Below are 22,017 nucleotides of genomic sequence, written 5' to 3' on the forward strand. Positions count from 1 at the left end.
GACGGGAGGACCCAGGTAAGCATTTGGGGGCTCCAACCTTAGCTCCTGATGGACTCTGGGCTCTGATTTGCAGACTTCGAGAACTAGGTAGGCAGGTTTATTGGCACCTGGAATTTCTGCTGGGCTCTGGGGACCTCCAAAGCCTACATTAACAAGGTCAGGGTGCCCCTGGACCCTAAGACTCAGGAATGAAGCCAGAATCTTCATAGTTCTCTGAGGCTCTGTCAGGGTTCATGGGGACTTCCTCTGCTGTAGGTTCTCTATGGTGGGTGGTAGGAAGAGGCCTGGCCTGGGAGAGGCCTCCAGTTAAAAAACTGGGATCCTTGCTCCTCTGGTTTACACAAGCGATGAAACCATAGGGCTTCCAGCAAGAAGGCAGCAACGGACCTCCTCCGCTGAAGATGTCAGCTTTCACCAACCTACTCTCACATCATGGGTGTCCTTGCCAACAGAGTGCTTCCTGTTTTCCAAGCTGATTTTCAAATAATTTAAAAACCTGAATCTGGGGACACCTGGGTGGCTCGGTGGGTTAAAGCCTCTGCCTTTGGCTCAGGTCATGATCCTGGGGTCCTGGGATCAAGCCCCACATCGGTCTCTCTGCTCCATGGGGAGCCTGCTTCCTCCTCTCTCTCTGCCTACTTGTGATCTCTGTCAAATAAATAAATAAAATATTAAAAAAAAAAAAAACACCCTGAATCTGGATATCTAGAGGAAACAGGTGGGTGGGCAGAGAAAGAAGACAGGCAGATGCTGAAAATGGATGCCCAGGGAGACCTGGGCAGTAACACAGGGTGACTGTGAATCACAGAGAACATACTGTCTGATTTTCAAGTCACAGAAAAGAGACAAGGCTTGAGTTCTAGGTGTCTCTAAGTAGGAATTCCTAAAGAGCCTGTTCCTACTGTGTTTGTAAAGAGAACATATCACTCTCCCTGAGAAGGGAGTTGTGGGGAGCCACACCAAGGTAGAATTAATGATCAAATGCACAAGATCAAACTTGTCCCTGCTCACACAACATGAAATGCATCAATTTTTAAGAAATAACAGTTAAGGGGCGCCTGGGTGGCTCAGTGGGTTAAGCCTCTGCCTTTGGCTCAGGTCATGATCCCAGGGTGCTGGGACTGAGCTCCACATGGGGCTTTCTGCTCAGCAGGGAACCTGCTTCCCTTCCTCTCTCTCTGCCTGCCTCTCTGCCTACTTGTGGTCTCTGTCTGTCAAATAAATAAATAAAATCTTAAAAAAAAAAAAAAGGAAATAACAATTAAGCAGACAAGAGAGGAAAAATAGGTTGCTGCTTTGCTCCTATCAGACAGTACAAAGTTTAAAGGAGTGGTAATGCCTACTGCTGATGGGCATTTGGGGAAGAAAGTCCTCTGTCATACATGGTGGATGGAAATGTAAAATTTAAATCCTTTTTTTTTTTTTTTTAATGCAAATGGAAACATCTGTTAACAGGAGAAATAGTCCCACCTTTCAACCTAGCAAACCTGTCTTGGGAAAATATCGCACAGGAATGAAAGCTTCAGAGTATACTCTATGTAGGAAGGTTATTTATTACAGTTTTCTCCATGATACCAGCAACATTTGGATAGTTGAATAAATCATGGTGCATTCAGACATGAAATATTATGTAGCCGTTACAAAGAATGATTTAAAGCTAAAGCAGCTAACTTGAGAGTTTCACAAGGTATTTTTTTGAATGAGAACACTGATAAAGAGTAGGATTTGTAATACGATCCTATTTTTTTTTAAAGCAAACAATCTGAAAAAATAATTTAAAAAAACAGCCAATAAATGTGTATGTTTTATAGCTAAATAAGCAGGGGGAAGGCTGGGTAGCTCAGTCGTTATGCGACTACCTTCAGCTCAAGTCATTATACCAGGGTCCTGCAATCGAGCCCTGAGTGAGGCTCCCGGCTCAGTGGGAGCCTGCTTGCCCTCTCCCAGTCCCCCTGCTTGTGTTCCCTCTCTTGCTGTCTCTCTCTCTCTGTCAAATAAATAAACAAAATCTAGAGATGCCTGGGTAGCTCAGTCAGTTAAGCGGCTGCTTTCAGCTCAGGTCATGATCCCAGAGCCCCGGGATGGAGTCCCACAACAGGCTCCCCGCTCAGCTTGTACTCACTTGCTATTTCTCAATCTCTGACAAATAAATAAATAAATAAATAAATAAATAAATAAATAAGATCTTTAAAGAAAAAAAAAAACTTACACAAAAATAAAAATAAACAAAATCTTTTAAAAAAGCAGGGGGAAAAGTACAGAATAGTATAGGCTAAGATTAACACTGGTTACTTGAAGGAAGGTGGGTGGTGGGGGAGGGAGAGAAGGTAAAAGCAAGTTTTTAAAAAGGGTCGCAGAGAAAAAGTTCAAAGTATTTATGAAATGTATCTTGTTTATGTTAGTCACATATTTATGCATGCATAAATAAATAAGAAAGGGAAAAAAAAAGAAGAGAGAGGTATCTGGTTTGATCCAGGGACTGACAGTGATGTGTCCAGTGCAAACCAAGCTGCCTCGTGATGTGAGTGTTTCCTGAACTTGAGGGTGCCTCACCTCCTGGGGAGGCCTGTGAAACAGAATGATGGGCCGGAGCCCCCCGAGCTTCTGACTCAGGAGATTGTTGGTGGGGGTCTGAGAATTTGCTCTTTGAATAGCTGGGGAAGGACCCTACAGGTCCGGGGACCACACTTTGAGAAACACTGTTTTCATCACGAGTCTGTATTTTTGGAAACAAATCAACAAGCAAAATTTATATCGATGAGGATTATACTTCTATATTTGTATGAACAAGAAACAAGCATGTGAAAACATATTCTAAGTTAATTTGTATTTGTTAATTCAGGGGGTCTGGAGTGGAGGTAGCCTGGAAGTTGGGGTGGACATGGGTTGATGTGGGAAATAAAAGCAAGAGAAAAATTATTAAATTTCCTTACTCCCTACAGCCCATCAAAAGTCTTTGGAACATGCAGAATGACGTTATTCTAGGGGCTCCATGTTAATTCTTCGCCAAGGGCCAAAGCCGAGCTACGCCCAACGCCCAGGATCCTATGAGTCTACTTCAACACATAAATTTGCCTTTGGAAACTTCCTTTATCTCTACCCCCCCGAGACACAAGTTGGCAATCATCTCCCAAGCATGAGACCCACCAATACACATCTGAAGGGTCTCATGACTCAGATTTTTATAAGACGGTAATAAATGACCCTTTCCTGACAATAGCTCACCCCTCAAGGTCCTGGAAACGTTGCTTCCAAAATTCCTCAGAGACTTATGCATCCCTAACGCCCTCCCAACGTGAAAGTATACAATGAGGCACTCCTCATGACCCCGTGCTGCCCACGGGTCTTGTCCCTGTGCTTTAATAAAACCACTTTTTGGCACCAAAGACATCCTCAAGAATTCTTTCTTGGCCATTGTCTTTGAACATTAACATCTTTCCACATCATGGGTGATCAATTTGCCCATATTCTCTCTCTCTCTGTGTATATATATATATATATATATATATATATACACAGAAAATAGAAAATGCTGGCAATCCACCTCTTAACTCTCATCATTATCATTCTGTGTGCATAATTTGTCTTCTAAAAAACACGGTTTACTAAGTTTTTAAATTGAGGTATAACATTATATATATATATATATATATATATAATAGATATTACCTATATGTATAATATATATCATGTATATATCACAAAATATTACATATATTTGTAATATCTATTATATATAACATATATAATTATAATAATATATTACATATGTAATATATTATATATAAACAAAATATGTAGTTTCACTTGCACCAGCATATTATTATTTTTGCAACTTGAAAACCATTAATAAAGGAAATCAGGTGAATGGATAGATGAATGTGGTGGCTGGCTGAATGGAAGAAATAGATGAATGGATAGAAGGCAGGGTAGGTAGAAGTGAAGAGGAAAGTCAAGAGTGCACAAATACAGAAATGGCCCAAGGAAAGGGCAGCCCCAGGCAGACCATTCATACTCAGTTCCTTGGCTCCATATCTTACCTCCTTAAGCTGGGCGCTGTCTTTGGTGGTCTGAAAGTTCTGGCTAAGTTCATCCACTTCCTTTTCAAAGAGTGAGCGCACCTCACTGAATCCTGAACTCACTGGCCCCATGAGCTCCTCCAGAATGGACGCCAAGAACGGTTGCACGTTCTCCGCACAGCTGCTTTCTGCAGGCTGGGCCACCATGGCTGAGATAGCAAATAGGCAGAAAACCATCACTTATTATGGGCAAAATTGGGTTCAAAGTCCCTGGAGCCAGACCAGGGGTGGGCAGTGCCCCAGAGAGCCACTTCACAGCCTAGGCAAACTCAAACGAGCAAGACAGACCAGCACAGAGAGTCCTGTGCCAGCACTCACCAGAATGGAAAACCATCTGATGTTTGCAGAATTGGAACAAACCATCCCTCCCCTCCCCAAGCTTTCCTCTACCCAGGGATGAAGTGCACTTTTCTGGCTGGTCCCTGTGATCACGCAATGCCGAACAGAAAATAGAAAATGCTGGCAATCCACCTCTTAAGTCTCATCATTATCATTCTGTGTGCATAATTTGTCTTCTAAAAAACACGGTTTACTAAGTTTTTAAATTGAGGTATAACATTATATCAGTTTCAGCTGTACAACGTAATGATTCAATATTTGTACATAACAACTTATTAAGTTTTAATTAATTTCTCTAAGAGTTAATCAGCTCATATAATTCAATTCCCCTTTCCCCTTCTCAAGAGACTTTTTAAAAACTTGAACACAGTTTTTTCTTGGGCGTACAGAAACAGATTCCATTGAAAACAAACACCACCCCCCTCCCACTCCCACCCCAAGTTTTTTTTTTTTTAAAGGCTATTTTTTTCCCATTAATCACAGAAAACATGCATGATGACAAAAATATAGAGAGCACAGAAAAATCATAAAGAGGGATGAAAAAGTGTAACCACACTTCCCAGAGGCAAATCCTACTCTTTGATTTAAAAGAGGAAGAACACTGGGGGGCCTGGGGAGCTCAGTCGTGAGTGGGTCTGCCCTGCATTGAGCTTTGTTCAGCCAGAAGTCTGCTTTTCCCTCTCCCACTCCCCCTGCTTGTGTTCCCTCTCTCACTGTCTCTCTCAGGTTAGCTTTGTGGCACTGGTGAGTCACTTGGCCCTTGTCACAGTATCACGGAGCTGAGAACAGAAGGACAAGTGTATTTGGGTGTTCAATCCTTCCATTTTATACATGGAAAATCAGAGACCTGGAGACGTCCCAGGGCTTGTCCAAAGTCACACCTTAATTTATGGATCAAGGACTACCCTTCTAATGTATTTCTTAATCCTTTATTGGCAAATACCGTGCTTATAGGGAGATGAATGGGGCCCATTCTTCTCTCGGTTTGCAGAAGTATTTCACAGGTATGGAGGATCAGACTGCCCCTTCCTAGAAGAATCTGAGATGACTATTCATATTATGAGTAACTCACCAATATTTGGCATATAAAATATTAAAGAGGTCATAGAACTGCTAGGGGGGAAAAAACCCTTTTGATTGTATGATTTAAATATGAAATGATCTGTGACTTCTAAAAACGACTGGCTTGATAACAAAATGCAAAAATGTGTGTCAGGAGAATAAAGGACTTATTTATCAATGAACTTGGAGAGAAGAACTGTTTGAAAAGCGCCTAATAGGGACGCCTGGGTGGCTCAGTTGGTTAAGCAGCTGCCTTCAGCTCAGGTCATGATCCCAGCGTCCTGGGATCGAGTCCCACATCGGGCTCCTTGCTTGGCGGGGAGCCTGCTTCTCCCTCTGACCCTGCCTGCCACTCTGTCTGCCTGTGCTCGCTCTCATTCTCTCTCTCTCTGACAAATAAGTAAAATAAATAAAATCTTAAAAAAAAAAAAAAAAAGCGCCTAATAGAAATTTCAGACTAGTCATGAACACAGGTCATATGCAGTAAAGATTTAGTGGCGGCTGGTTGAGATTCACCTACTGAGCGGGGAGGAAATGGTCACAGGCAGGGGCCAGGGCGACCCTGCTCTCCTCTGCCTGCTCCCCGCGGATGCCTGCGTGCCAGAGCGGGTTGCAGCCTCCTCCCTGTGCCTTTTTTGTGCTCCTTTCAGCTGGGCCTTCCTTCCTCCTCCTCTGCTTGTGAACATCTCCCTCACCTGTTCAAGACCCAGTACACACCTCACTCACGCAGACAGTCGCATGCCCTGGGAACCATCACCCAGCTCCCTGAGTGGTGGGCTGCCTGTCGCTGCTTCCTTCTGGAGGGCATACGTTTGACACCCCACCGGGACATGATCTGCTAACCTCCAGGTGTGTAGAAACACAGTTGTGATAAATATGGACTCACAAACATACCATCCCAAAGTTAGGGCCGCTGCGGCAGAGCCGCGGAGCAGAGGGACAAGAAAGACGGAAAGTGTTGGGATTAGAGGGGTTTGGAACCTGACTCAGTTTTGGAATCTGGGCCAAGTTACTTAGTTTCTGCCTCGGTGTTCTTATCGGGGAGGTGGGGATCATGGGACGAATGACTCCTGGGGGTTGGGGTGATGATGATGTGGGCTGACTGTGTTCAGGTGCTTGGAGCTGTAGGTGGCCCTCGGGAAGCCCTCACTCACTGTGAGCCCTCGTCCCACCTGCCGGCATCATTCTTTTTCCCATTAACTGGCAAGAAAACAGCGTTATTGTTGCAGGAGCCCGCAGTGTTTTTTGAAGCTGACCTAGTTCCTGGCTGAGAACTACAGTGTCCTCAGTTCCTGCTTCTTCAGTGGCACCTTTCCCATCTTTTCCCCCTGTTCGAGAATCTGTAACATGCCTCATATCCTCTTGTTGTGAAATCATGTTGTCTTCTTTGACTCCTCATAGCCCCTGTATTCAGCAGGAGCAGGATAAATGCTTACTGAATGAAGAAATACTTGTCAGGCAGGACTAAAGATTGGTTGCTTGACCGTCAAGAGTCATTTGGGAGGAAACAGGAAGATCACTGCTTAGTATTCCCAAAGTTCTGTCAAAACCTAAAGCCCTTTACTGACGCAGTCCGAAATATACAGTTGATCCTTGAACGATGCAGAGGTTAGGGGTGCTGACCACCCCCTGTTGTTGAAAATCTGTGTATAACTTTTGACTCCCCCAAAACTGAACTCCTAATAGTCTACTGTTGACCAGAAGCCTTACCTATAACATAAACAGTTGACGAACACATATTTTGTACGTTGTGTGTGTTATATCCTGTATTCTTACAATAAAATAAGCTAGAGAAGGGTCTCCTGGGTGGCTCAGTCGGTTAAGCATCTGCCTTCAGCTCAGGTCATGATCCCAGGGTCCTGGAATCGAGCCCTACATCCATCAGGTTCTCCGCTCAGCAGGGAGCCTGCTTCTCCCTCTGCCTCTGCCTGCAGCTCTGCCTGCTTGTGACTGCCCTGCCCCTGTCAAATAAATAAAATCTTTAAAAAAAATAAGCTAGAGAAAATAAAATGTTACTAAGAAAATCATAAGGAACAGAAAATATGTTTATAGTACTGGATTGTATTTATCCAAACCCCGCCCCCCCATAAGTGGACCTGTGCGGTTCAAACCTGTGTTGTTCAAGGCTCAACTGTACTTTATTGTTTTAAAAGGTGGAGAACCAGAGCCTCAGTTAAAATGTGCTTCTGATATTCCCTTTTAAAAAGATTTGATCGTGACTTCCTTTCAAAGTTCCTTTTAGGAGACAAAGACTAGTCTAGGGGAGAGTGTTTTTCCATTTTATGTGGAATATACTGGAGCCACAGAGACCAGGAAAAAGAGAGAGAGAGAAAATGGTTGAATTCGGGCGTGACTGGGGAGCTGGGTGCTGGAGGTTTTAGATCATACGAGCACTTGAATATAGTCAATTCTCCATCAGTTGTGCTAACAGTGGAATGAGACACATGGAGAGTAGTGACACGTAGCGCTGAGGCTAGTCTGTCTGTGCCCTGGAGGGTACGGCGTGGACAGACCCGCAGGGGAACAGACATGCTCCCCCTTGCCTCGTCAAGCCTGCTCTCTACCCTCTCGCAGGAGAGCCCCACTAGGAGGGCTCCGAGGCGAGCTGGGCTGCGGTGTGAACGGGGCCGGAACGGCAGAGCGTAATCCACCAAGCAGACAGCCCCTGTCAGGTGCTGTTTCTTGAGTACAGGAACTGGGTCCCCTGCTCATTGCTAAAGCCCCAGCACCTTGCTCAGAAAGCACCCAGTACCTATTTTTTTAAATGAGTGAGCGAGCAGATAAACAAGTGAGTGAAGAATCTGAAAAATGAGGGCGCCTGGGTGGCTCAGTGGGTTAAGCCTCTGCCTTCGGCTCAGGTCATGATGTCAGGGTCCTGGGATCAAGTCCTGCATCGGGCTCTCTGCTCAGCGGGGAGCCTGTTTCCCTCCTCCCCGCCTGCTTCTCTGCCTACTTGCGATCTCTCTGTCAAATAACTAAATAAAGATCTTTTTTAAAAAAGAATCTGAAAAATGACAATGTAAGGATACTGTTGCTAAACCATCCCAGAGGAGTCCGCATGCATCTTGGAAATGACTTTCGGGGTGCGGTGCTTGTTGGGATGTAGGAATTAACAGTAACATTTCAGCCGATAACATGTTATCCTGTACCATTCCTTAGCGGCCCTCTCAGGCCTCTTGTGAGGGCACAGGCAACCGCTTTTCTGCCAATGGCCAGAGAGAGAACATGTGCGACCTTACAGTCCAGGAGGTCTCGGTTCCGATTACTCAACTCTGCCCTGTAGCATGAACGCAGCCACAGGTGATGCATAAATGAACGGGCACGCCTATGTCCCGATGAAATGCTATTGACAGAAATTGGCGGTGGGCCCGATTCGTTTATCCACGCTAAGCCAGTTTTCTTCTTGTGAAGAAAAAATCCATTTATTCATCCATTCAAGTATTTGCTGAGAATCTGCATATACCAGGCATGGTACTAGGCCCTGGGTATGCCTGAGTGAAACAGGGACTGCATGGTCCTGTTCTTAGACAACTTATGGTGGAGAAGAGGCGCGCATAGAAGCCAATACAATTAGTGTGAGAAGCACCACAATAGGGGCGGTGTGTAGGGCATCAGAATTTGCAGGCACCACCACAGGCAAGAAGCAAACTCTCCTTCCTGCTGGGGAAGGTCCAGCCCTCACTAGCATACGACCATTACACCCGGTATCGGCTCTTCCCGATTCTGCCAGTTCAGTTTTCCTCTGAATCATGAAATGTGACGGCGTATGCAGCTCATTCAGCTGTAAGGGCCTGGATTATCTCCACTGACCTTTGATCTTTCCAATTAAAAAGTTCTTCGAGTTCACGATCTGATCCATGTCTGAACGGATGGTCCCCTCCAGGCCCTTCGTCAGAGCACGGCACTCCTCCTTCAAGGCACTTAGTCCTTCTGAAACTTGGTGTCGAACCAGGTTGTAGGCTTCCTCAAGGAGCTGCAACAGAGAAGAGCACAGAAATCAGGGCTCTGTCGTGTGCGAGCGCCTGCAAGAGTCAAGTAGAGCAGGGAGGGCTAAGCGCAGATTCTCTTAACGTAAACACGACTGCAGGCACACTCATTTTTCTTCCCAGATTTGAGCCTGTTTGGGTTAGTCCTCATGTGAGTGAGACTGGGCAGACTCAAGGTGGGCAGTTCTCCACCCAGGGAAGGAATTATTTAAAAAAAAAAAAAAAAAAAAAGGAGGAGGAGGGGGAGGAGGGGGAGGAGGAGGAGGGGGAAGAGAAGAAAGAAGGAAGGAGGGAAGGGAAGGGAGGGAAGGAATGTAGGAAGGGAGAGAGAAAGAAACTAAGAAACTGCCCTTAAAAAAAAAAAGGAAGGAAAGGGATGTTCATTTTGATGAGCACAGTCACATAGCAAGGTCATGGCTTACGCCGAGCCAGGCCCTCTTTCGGTCATTCTTCTTCCCCTTCATTTTCGGCAGGAGGTCCGTCTGAAGGGTTGGCAGGAGGTCCTCCATCACCAGGTTACTCAGGATCTGGGGAGAGGAAGACAGCCCCAGGGTGAGTTGGGTGGTGACTGGTCAATCTGAGCATCGGGCCAGCTGACGCGGTCATGATCGGCCGTGCTGATCCTGGCAACCTAAGATTGTCCCAGGCTGCATCAAATCCGTCAGCTGATAGTTTCATTCTGGTTCTGAGGCTACAGAAATCTCAACTAAAGACAATCTTGGAGGGTAAACGTTCTTGAATATCTGCGAACAACAGTAATGTCTACTGACGGTTCACCATCAGAAGGATAAATTCCTCATATTTACACTGTTTCAGAAACTAGAACAATCCAGTGCATTTGAGATAAAAGGCAAAATTTTAATTATGGATAAGGGCGTCCTTAGCAACCTCATGACTTCGTTTTGGTGGCTTGAGGTGTTGATGTGTCCTCTGAGACCATCACGCCTCCTCAAGCTCCCTTGGGATCTGTGTGTCTTCAAGCTCTTTGTCCCTGCTCTCCCCTGAACCCCACCTCCATCATCCTTAAAATTTAGAGAAAAAAATGGAGCAACAAACACTTGGAACAATTGGACATTTGTGGGGTGAGCAGAACATGGGCGAGGAGATCCAAAGTCTTCAGAACATTTAAAAAAAAGTCTGCTCCCAAGTCACTCTTAACATTTCGTTGGCTCTGTGAAAATGTGTGTGTGTGCGTTTTAAATCTGACCATGTTCCCTATGTCCACATATTACAATGTTCCATGTAACCCAAACTTTTCCTTCTTTAACCAACCACCTCCCCGCGAACTGGAGATTTGCTTTTCAGATTCAGTTTTACTATGAATCTTTTGGGGTTCACAGCATATTTTTCAATATCAGCCTGCAAGACAAGATTTACAAAAGAAAAAGAGTAATTGGGGAATGGAAAATCATTTGACACCCGTTCTAGGAATTTAAAATAATATTTGTGCACAATAATTGACCTTCTCCTCATACAAATTCAAATTAGGCTTTGGGAATTACAGAAGATCTCGTCCTGAGGTCACTGGTCAGCCTCGTGCTAGTGAAAATGGTCAGGAGCTCACTAGATCTTGCCTTTCACCAAGGGCTCTGTTAGAGCAGGGTGGAACATTTTAGCTGAATGGTCCAGGAACACTCCCAGGGTGGAGGTGGGTGAGTCGTCCAATCCCCCTGTGCCTGGGGGTCACTGGGAGAGAAGGCTGCTCAGGTCAGTGTGGGGAGTGGGGTCCGGTCACCTGCGATGTAGAACTTTGTGGTGTGACGAAGATTATAATGGGGATAGGATTTCCCCAAGTCCTGGTAGTTCACTGGTGGGAATGTTTTTCTACCTTAACCATCCTCTGGGAGCAGTCAAGAGGTGAACCAGAATTTTTGAGGAATCTGAGAGGAATGTGATATGTGCGAGCTCCATGGAGATTAGCAGGTCCAACAATTAGATTCAAGTAGGTCATTAATAACATGGATCCTGCCTGCGTCCTGCTCAGGGGAGTAAGTCCTTAGTTGGAACACATCTGCCCAAGACTGACGGAAGGGTAGCATCGGGAGAAAGAGCTAGGAAAACAAGGAGATGGAGGCGGGACTTAAAGTCAATGGGAAGTATTATCTTCGTTGAAAGTGTTAAATTCGGGGTCATAATAATTGCTTAACTCATCCTTTTGCAGGTATTAGTTTGAGTCTGAGCATAAGCAATAAGGGGTTGGGAAAGAAGAAAATGTTATGAAGGTCAAAGGAAAAAGAAATATTCCATTTGGGTAAGTCATAGTTTTCTTTTAGTCTTTCCCATATAATGTTCCAAAAAATTGAGTTCTATTTTATTTATTTATTTATTTATTAAGATTTTCTTTATTTATTTGACAGACAGAGAGCACAAGTAGGCAGAGAAGCAGGCAGAGAGAGAGGAGGAAGCAGGCCCCCTGCTGAGCAGAGAGCTCAATGTGGGGCTCGATCCCAGGACCCTGGGATCATGACCTGAGCTAAAGGCAGAGGCTTAACCCACTGAGCCACCCAGGGGCCCCAAGTTCTATTTTATAATTTAGGGACCTGAAACGGAAATACGTCTGGGGAAAAGAAAGAAGGGGAAGAGGAGTGGGTTGCAAGGGTGTGGGGCCTGGGAACACCACGGGGCAGGCAGAGCCTCGAACTGCTGAGACCCCAGTTGTGCCGTCCAAACGCTGAGTAACCCCTTCCTCCACCTTCACCCCACCGCCCCCAAACTTGTGCCACCCCCTCCCCTGCCCAGGGTCCTCTCTGAGATTCCCTACCTGGGTCGGCTCTTCATATGCAGGGTCCAAAGCCCTGGGACTCTTCTAGGGAAAGTAGCCAGTCAAATAAATGAACCATACTCATGAAGGGGTCCTCAACCTTCTCGCTCAGAACAAGATCTATCGAGTTTCACCACAAAAGCCCTAAAAATACCACTTTTGCTTATAAAAGAAACAGTGTGTGTATGTGTGTGTAAATTAAATTGCTGGGATGTGTAGATTTTAAAATTCCATCGCACATATAAGAAACCAAACATGCCATTAGGTCAAAATTAACAAACCCAGGTTCACTCCCTGAAGGCCATACCGTGGGTTACCTTCCAGAAGCTGACACTGTGGGGAAGGTGTGAAGTCCTGAGAGACTGTCTCTTCCTGAGACTGGCCCCAGGTCTGACCAGGCTGCCGACCTTGTGCCTTTTATATTACTGAGTGGCCATCGGTGAAAGAATCATTTAAAGGGGTCACATTCAAGGTTACTAGATAAAAGACAACTCTGAAATGTATGGAGAAGGCTTAAAATGTGGATAGTTTTTTTGTCTTGAAACAACCTGTTCTGTGGGAATTATGAGCTACTTTCTCAGCTCACCTGATAAATTTAAAGGCAAATTTAAATTTATAATAAGACGTATAAAATAGTAAATACATATTTATTACATAAATATGTTACTGTAATAAGTAATAAACACCAAGTAACTTAAAGTACTTAACATTTTGCAAACTGCTTTCTTTCACGACCTCATCTGATGCATTTTTATATACTGTAAGAACTATATCCAAGTTCTTACTAGTATATAGATTTTTTTTTGAAAGATTTTATTTATTTATTTGACAGACAGATAACAAGTAGGCAGAGAGGCAGGCGGGGGTGGGGAGAAGCAGGCTCCCCACTGAGCAGAGAGCCCACTGTGGGGCTCGATCCCAAGATCCTAGGATCATGACCTGAGCTGAAGGCAGAGGCTTTAACCCACTGAGCCACCCAGGCGCCCCACTAGGATATAGATAGTTTCACCTTAATCAACTGCAGGTATCCTAAGATATTTGCTCTGCTTGGACACTTGCCTGACAAATAATCACCGCCATGAGGGCCCCCCAGACTTGCTACACGAGTCATTACAATGAAGATAATAATTAACAATGCTGAACATCTTGTGAGTACCAGGCCCCGAGGCAGAGGGGGTTAAGACAAAATGATGATCAAATGCTCAGCTGATATGAAAAAAGTGCAAATCAATCCAGTGGTTTAAACTAAATGTCATATTCTCAAACTCAGTTATGTCGTGCCATTTCCTGCAACTACTTGGTAGCTGTTTTTGGCCCCTCTCTCTTTTTCTGATGAGTGTTAGGACAGACGCTCCTTCAGCTCCACGCGTGAGGTAACACGGAAGCCTCCCCCGATGGGCCCCAGATGGGGGCTTTAGAGCCGATGTCCTTCCATTTCCTTTCACCCACTTCTCCAGGCAGAGCCAGACATGGCTCAAGATGTGTTTCCATCCCAGACTGGGTCTGTGACCTCAGCCAACCTCTCTGAATGTTCCTTCTTTCACTTGGAGGGTGTTGGACAGACAGTCCTTGAAATGCCCTTCAGTGCTCACACTTTAGGAGTCTGATTTCCCCATAGATACTCAGATTCCTGGGGGAGTAAAACTTCTCACTGGGTCACTTGGTAACTCCAGCTTTTACTGATCTCTTCTCTATTTTTGTTTTGTTTTGTATTGCTCTGCTTCCCCACTTACGGTACTTTTTTTATACTGCAAAATTAGCACCTTCCTATCACTGCTTGGTACTAATGCTTTATGATGTCCATATATGTGCAGAGCCACACACACAGTTTTAACGCTGCCTCGTACTCTGGATGTTTCTAGGTATGCCTAGCCTCACCACGATGGCAAGGGATGAGTCATTTAGTTCTCTCGCACCTTCTAGCGCTTCGCACCTATCAACCCAAAACAAAAGGCAGAAGGTCAACAAAAGAAACATGATACTCCATGTGAAGAAAGGATTCATTAAGTACCTGCTTTCAATGGCATCACGAAGGCATGTGAGCTGTCTTGAGATTTCAAATGAAAGGAAAGATCAAGCAAGGAGCATAGGTAAACTTGAGGAGTTAAGAAAATGTTGAACTTGGTAGACTCCCATAGTTGGTGTTGATCTTTCACTGGACCAGAAATTGGAAGCCATCATTTCTTTCGCCATTTGTCCACTTAGCATGTGACCATGAAGCTATCAACTGCATGGGTCAGGGACCCACCGTCCTGTCCCGCCCATCTCTGGGTCACCGGCACCCAGCATGGTGCCTGGCATATAGCAGCTCAATAGTTGTTCAGTGACTAAACCTGGACGAATCACTTGACTGCTATATGCCTCCCTTGGCTTTCTCATTTACAGAATGGAGATACGGGTAACCTCATGAGATCAGTAAGACAAACAATTAGGATTTGAGCATTAAAATGCATTACACAAAGGCATTTTAATACTGGTGTATATCTTAAATATGTTGGTTTACATGGTAGGCTAATCAGCATCAAAGTCTTCAGCCTCTCCTTTTGCTTTCATTTTTCTTTTTGGCATAAGTACAGTTGGTGCTTAATCCTTTCAGGTTGATAAATGGATGTGCTTCCCCCAAATATCAGAAACCAAGAATTGGCTAAAGTGCTGGAAAAAGTCTCAGGCTGAGAAATAAATGAGTTTAGAATCCTCCAAAGGGGAGGGGAAAAAAAAGAAGCTTCTGAGTCATATGGTTAAACAATGAAGAACAGCCCCATCATCACAAGCAAATGTTTTTGGCTTTAGAAGTTTAACGACCAGACGAAGGCAAGGCCCCATCTGGTCTCTTCCAAATAGTGTCTCCTAATAACAAATTCCACTGGCCCCCAAAAGAGGCACTTGGGGAGATGAGGGGAAATTAAAGAATAGTATTGTTGGACCCTGTGTGCCTCTAATTAAATAATGCCATATCCAGCCTCCTCCTCCTGGCTAAATCAGCCATGTGATTGGTGTTCTCATGGACACAGTTTCCTTGGAGATTTGTGGCAATGTCCCTGGTACCAAGCCAATGGAGGTACTCAGCCCATGACTAGCATTTAATCAAGGTCATGGGAAATTATATCAGGCCACAGGGGATAGAAAACTAGAAGAGGTAAATAAAATGCATAGAAAACTGTCTAATGCTTTTAAAATGTGTTTCCCTGACTTCGTTCACAGATCATTCAATAAGTAAAGACAAGCATGTGCCAGAGTTTTCCAGCAACATCTCACTTAATGCTCAGAACCCTGCAAGGTAAACATTATCATTACTCTCTTTTTCAGAGGACTAATCCGAGACAAATAGAGGTCCAATAACTTGGCAAGATTTAGCTCAAGTCCACTGACCTAAGGCCCCACCGCACACTATGCACTTTGCCACACTGCTTATGTTTGCTTATGGTCTAGAAGCATGAGGCCAATTCAAAGAATCATGCTTTGTGTCAGAAGCAGTAGAAGCAGCTCTCCCCACTGCCTTTGCAGGGTTTCAAGCTGCCCTGTTTACTGCCCAGTATGGAGGTGTTTGGAGAGGGTCCCTAATAGTTTGTGGATCAAATGTTTCTAGATGATTCGAGAAATGGCCTTTGGAACCAAATCTTCCGTTCTTGCAACTTTTTTGTTTGATTTTTTTTTTTTTAATGACTCTGATCTCCCACAACAGACAGGGAAGAGGATCCAAAATTCTGAGCCATGTTACCTGGACTTCATCCCCAGTGATCATTTCCCATGAGCCATAGTGTCCCTTCTCCTGACGGAAGAACTGGACAGCTTCCAGAAACGCTTGGGCTTCAAACGTCGTCTGCTTCATGTAATCTAAGAGAAAAAGGCAAGGGTGTTTAGCAGAGAAGACTACTTATACATTTTACCATGGTTCTTCAAGGGATCTAACATTACCTGAATACTACGAGGGAGAAAATTATGAGACACACAAAAATCAAGCAGGTGTTGAATTCAAATTTCATGTGCTGATTTGAATCACACTTCTTGCTCCCCATAGCAGCGATTCAGTCTATCCATTGCTAGGCAGACTGGCTAGGATGAGAAGCAGATGAATCACCCTTTATCTTTCTTGTAAATGCTTCCCGTGGGCATGGAAGCACCTACTGGCTTCCTGCTTCCAAATGTAGCACCTCACTATGGCAGACCGTTCCTGCACAAGGCTTTGTGTGTCCTGTGGAATCCCTCCCCATTCCCTGAATGACACTCTGATTTCTTTGCGACTTGATAGCAACTTTCTGTCAAAAGGACATCCAATATTATGCTGCTTGATGCAAACAAAGAATGACAATGGCTAACAACCATGTAACGAGATACTGTTCTTCTAAACATGTTACACATTTCACTACAACCTCACAAAAACCTCTGCGTTGAGTGTTATTATCATCTTGATTATATAGATGGTGCAGAAGCCCAGAAAGATTAATTGCCTCAGGTCATACAGCTCGTAAGTGTGTGAACTCAAGCAGTCTGATTCCAGTCTGACGACACTACCCTGTATAAGCACCGTGCTACACTACCTCAAAATCTACGCAAAGCCCCCAAATCTTTACCTTCAAAAATGTGGAACTAGTTTTCCAGGTTTGCCCTTCTAAATAGATTAGATTTTATTTTTTTTCTTATTCTATTTTATTTTATTTAAGTTCCATTACTGAATGCATAGAGTATTATTAATTTCAGAGGTAGAGTTCAAGGAGTCATCAGTCTTATACAACACCCAGTGCTTATCATGTCACATGCCCTCCTTAATGCCCATCTCCCAGTTACCTCGTCCCCCCCACCTCGCCTCCACCAATCCTCAGTTTGTTTCCTACAGTTAAGAGTCTCATATGGTGTGTCTCCCTTTCTGATTTCCTTTTTCCCCTCCCTTCCCTATGACCCTCTGTTTTGTTTCTTAATTTCCACATATGAATGAAATCATACAATTCTTTCTCTGATTGACTTATTTCCCTTAGCACAATACCCTCTAGTTCCATCCATGTCTTTGCAAATGGTAAGATTTCTTTTTCTTGATGGCTGAGTAATACTCCAGTGTGTGTGCGTGTATTTTATATCTCCTTTATCCGTTCATCTGTGGATAGACATCTGGACTCTTCATAGCCAAACATACTATATATTTTTTTTTAAAGATTTTATTTATTTATTTTACAGAGAGAAATCACAAGTAGATGGAGAGGCAGGCAGAGAGAGAGAGAGGGAAGCAGGCTCCCTGCTGAGCAGAGAGCCCGATGTGGGACTCGATCCCAGGACCCTGAGATCATGACCTGAGCAGAAGGCAGCGGCTTAACCCACTGAGCCACCCAGGCGCCCCAAACATACTAGATTTTAAAAGGTGTTTTATCTGGGAGGAAATACTTAATAGCAGGATTTTAAGTGTGGTTGTGGAAGCAGGAGCTCAACAGCCTTCCCAGAATTCCACAAATCACACTGTGCATAACAAAATCCTCATTTCTGCTGTGGACTGAATACTGTGTCCCCCAGAATTCATATGTTGAAACCCTAATCCCCAGTATGATAGTATTTGGAGATAGAGCCTTCGGGAGGTAATCAGGCCCGGAAGGTATGATGGGATTACTGCCCTTATCGTGAGGAGATTAGTGCCCTTATAAGAAGAGAGCTCCTCCCCCCCAATTCTATCCTCCCACCAGACCCTGGACCTGCCAGTGCTTTGATCTTAAACTTTCAAGACTGTGGTATTTTTGTTACAGCAGCCCAAACTGACCAAGACAATTTTTCAATACACAAAGATAGCTCTTGGAGGATATAATGATGACAGAATTATAATAATCTTTTCAGGGAAATGAATCATAGACATAATCTAATCTAACAATAAAGAAATCAAATCTTAGAAAGGGGAAGTAAGGCTAAATGAAGTGACTGAAAGCACCAAATCTCTTGTCTCCTGCTTCTCCTCCTATAGGACCTGAAATTCCCTTGCTAATAATAGCCTAATGATCTGTATTTATAGAGCGAATTAGATTAGCCAGTTGAAGGCTGCTGATTTGCTGGGGACCTTCAGAGCTTTAGACAATGGGACTACTCAGTCAAGGAGTGGTTGTTAAGCAGGGACAAGGCAGAAACAGAGAAGGCTCAATCTTCTCCAGAAGGTGATAATCGATGGGCTGTAGACTCTTAAGACTGGTTTTCGAGGTCATAGGCCTCAGGAACCTGGTACAGTGAAAATACATTTCGAGGCATAGTCTCTATGGAGTTCAAGCAACATTCTTCACAGTGAGGATACCATAAAGCCCCAAATCTCTACCTTCAAAAATGTGGAACAGTAACTGACATTTCTAATATCGACGTAGAGATCCGCTCAAGATCTAAATCAGAAAAAGAGATCAAGTCTTTAAATTGTCTGAGATCAAGTTTTTAAATTGAAGTATTTTCTTCCTTGTTATTTTTTTCTGGCTTGGCAAATGATTTACTGTTTAATCTTAGAGGTTTGGAAAGCACAAATTAAAGTCTTGGTATAAAATTGACAAGGGACTGTGATACGGGGCTCAGTACACTGGGAGGGACTTTACCAACAGGATGGAAACTGTAATTATACATTGAGATTCAAGATTGACTCATGGGCTTTTATTGTTAACAGCTGTTTTCATTTCCAACCCCAGGAAACAAAGAGATGGAAGAAAATGTGGTACTTGACGGAGTGAGGACTGCCAGACCCGCAAGCCTGGGAATAAGGTTTTAAATTCTTCTTGTCCTTACAAAAAGCATAAGTTTACTTATTTCTTCCCCTACAAACCTCAGCAACTGGAGGAGTTATTTGAAACCCTACTCATACCTTCTGTAACTAGATCAAAGCAAACTATGGTAGTCGCCCTATGTGTGTTTGCAAAAATCTTTAGAAAAAAATAATTACAGAAGAAATGGGATTTGGAGATAATGACGTGGCAGTCAGAGAGAAGTCCAAGAGGAAAGAGAAGAGCTGGAATGTAGTAGTGGTGGATGAGACACCTTAATCTAGGCAGAGAAGAGAAGGGTTAGTAATCAGATGAACCACACAGGAAATTACGGTAATTGAACATCAGCAAGAAAGCCTGAAGGAATGAGGAGGGAGCTGAATTCTTGACTCTCTACCACTAGGATGGATTTAAACTGGATTTTAACTATTCCTTTTCCACAGGGATTAAAAAAAAAGAAGGATCTACTCCACTGATTCATCATTAGATTTTCAGGTTATAAACTGATTAATTAACTTCTACAAAACTTTTAGAACAGTACCTGGCATATAAAATCCATTTTATGGATTTTATGATGGTAAGCCAAACTCGACAGCAACTGCCAGATCATTAAGGAAATAGAGAACAAAGGTTTGCTTTGTGAAAGATAGAACTGCATTGCGATGGTAATACGATCTTCATTTCTTTTAACTAGTTTGCTGAGGCATTACTGAACCCAGCCAGAATGTACAGGTGTTTGAGAAAAACCGGATTATCAGTTATTTGATCAACTTCCTGCCATCGATCTCATGAGAACAGAATTCCAGGATCACAGTCACCCACTCTCCTGCCAACAACAGCTGAGAGTTTAGTCCAGGGGTCCCCAACCCACCACGGCTTTTGGTTGTTAAGCCTTCTCCTTGTAGGTCAACTTAGAAAAATGGCAGGTTATCAGCTCCATGTACTTTCCCAACAGGTTATCATTCTGAGAATGTTGAAGGAGACAGATGTGCTGGAGCGAACTGAGACATCATTAAATCCAGATCCCTCGTTTGGCGGACAAGGAAACTGAAAGAAAATAAAGGTTAATTTCTTCGTTGAAGGTCACACAGCTGGTCAGAATCGGAGCCAAGAGTTGAAAAAAGTAGCCCTGGCATGTCAGGAGTGGCCTTGGCATTCACGCTGACTTAAACCATAGACCATAAGAGCTGGAAGTGGTCTTGAAGGTCACCGAGCCGCAGTTCTCGTTCCCTGCTGGAAGCCTTTGGAATCCCAGACGCTCATCTGGCCTTAGCTCGACGGTTTCCAGTGACAGAGAGCTCACAATTTATGAAATAGTCATGGAACTCCTCTGATTATTTGAAAATTTTTCCTTTTATTGAGCCAAAATCTGTTTCCGTGAACTCTCATTAATCTCATTTCTGCTTTTCAGAGCAAAATAGACAAGTTTACTTCTCTTCTATATGCTAACTCTAAAAAAAATAGCTGAATATCCATATTTTCCCTCAACCATTCTTTAAACAATATAGTTTTGGGGATCTTTTAAATTTAGCTCTCTTTTTTTCTTCCTTCTCTTAGTAACCAATTCCATTTAATCAATATCATCCTAAATTTGGTTTGCGCAAATTATGTAAAGTAAAAGATTATGTTCCCTTTTCTGGTCTTTAACTTCTTCTTCTTCTTCTTCTTCTTCTTTTTTTTAACACAAACGCCTCACACCATTGACTCATACCTTTCCTATAGGCAAATAAAATCCCACTATTTTTCATATAAAACTTTTGTCAATTTAATCCTTTCCTAACCTGTACTTCTGCTTTTGATGTTGAGGTACAGGTTTTAACGTAACCCCTAATAAATGACAAGTTACTATGATCAACTCAGTGCCCCAGAGCCGGCCAAAATCATTTTAAAATTATAATTCTGGGGGCACCTGGGTGGCTCAGTCATTAAGTGTCTGCCTTCAGCTCAGGTCATGATTCCAGGGTCCTGGGATCAAGCCCCGCATCGGGCTCCCTGCTCAGCAGGAAGCCTGCTTCTCCCTCTCCCACTCCGCCTGCTTCTGTTCCCTCTCTCGCTGTGTCTCTCTCTGTCAAAAAAATAAATAAAATTTTTAAAAAATTACAAAAAAAAAATTCTGTTTCCAAACTCCCTTTCCCCTCTGTGTCATTAAAAATGTTGGTGGGCTTGCCTTCTGTCACTTCTACCCAACTCACTGATAAAAATATTCATGAGATCGGGGGCAAGGACAGATCCCTGGTAAATTCTAAACATTTTAGAAGACACGTGGGAGACGCATCTTGGCTATTCATTCCACAGTCACATCCTCAGGACCTTAGTCTCTCCCTATTTCTCATCTGAGCAGCCACATGGAAAACTCATATTTGGGAGACATGATTATGGATTCTGCAAGGAAAAGAAAGCTTCTCTAGGCCCCTCGGGGGAACAGTTATCCAGGGGGCCAGCTTTTGTTTTTTTCCACTGGCACAGATTTCCAGCACGTCTGAGTCAACTGAAACGCCAAAGCTCTAAGGCCTGTGCAGTCATTCTGGGTTTTGACTCTGGCTGCTGGGTTGGGACTCCCGGACTCAGGCTGGGTTTGGAAGCGGCGCTGTTATTTTATTTTATCGGTTCACTGCGCCAAGTCATGTTAGCTGATCCGCCTGGTGATTTGTAAAAGTTATGTAATAGCATTACTCACTACACTGCTATGGGGTTCATCTCGCTAATGTATACTTCTAAATTGTCTTCAGCTTCAGGTCATAAGTCGTCCTTTCTGGGAGAGCGCAGCAAGGCTGCTTGTCCTAGTTTCTTCTCTATGGCAAAGAGAAGAAACACAAAAGCAACCAACGTTTATTGAATCCTGTCAATGTAGGTATGAACCATGGAAGATGTTTACACACACCATCTCATATAATCCTTCCAGCAATCCCCTTAGGGAAGAATTAATATTCCCACTTCAAGGCTGACAAAGAAACTGACTACAGAGAGACAAAACAATTCGTTTCAGCTAATAAGTGGTCAAGTCAGGTCTACGTATTTCCAAAGTCCTGTAATAACACTCCACAGTTTAATTTTTTAAACTTTTTATTTTGAGGGAATTGTAG

General features: G+C 43.7%; 1 protein-coding gene across 1 annotated transcript in view; it reads right to left on the reverse strand.

Annotated features, from left to right (window-relative positions):
- The window catches only part of NIBAN1 (niban apoptosis regulator 1), a 139,141-nt gene that overhangs the window by 15,178 nt on the left and 101,946 nt on the right, over positions 1–22,017 (reverse strand). Inside the window, exons 6-9 of the mRNA XM_082702973.1 lie at positions 15,946–16,061; positions 9,889–9,993; positions 9,291–9,453; positions 4,041–4,228 (exon numbers count right to left, since the gene is read on the reverse strand). Of these exons, the coding sequence (XP_082559099.1) occupies positions 4,041–4,228; positions 9,291–9,453; positions 9,889–9,993; positions 15,946–16,061 (572 nt within the window). The remainder of the gene's footprint in view (positions 1–4,040; positions 4,229–9,290; positions 9,454–9,888; positions 9,994–15,945; positions 16,062–22,017) is intronic.

Source organism: Mustela nivalis, assembly GCF_964662115.1.
Source record: "Mustela nivalis genome assembly, chromosome: 16".
NCBI classification, from domain to species: Eukaryota; Metazoa; Chordata; class Mammalia; order Carnivora; family Mustelidae; genus Mustela; species Mustela nivalis.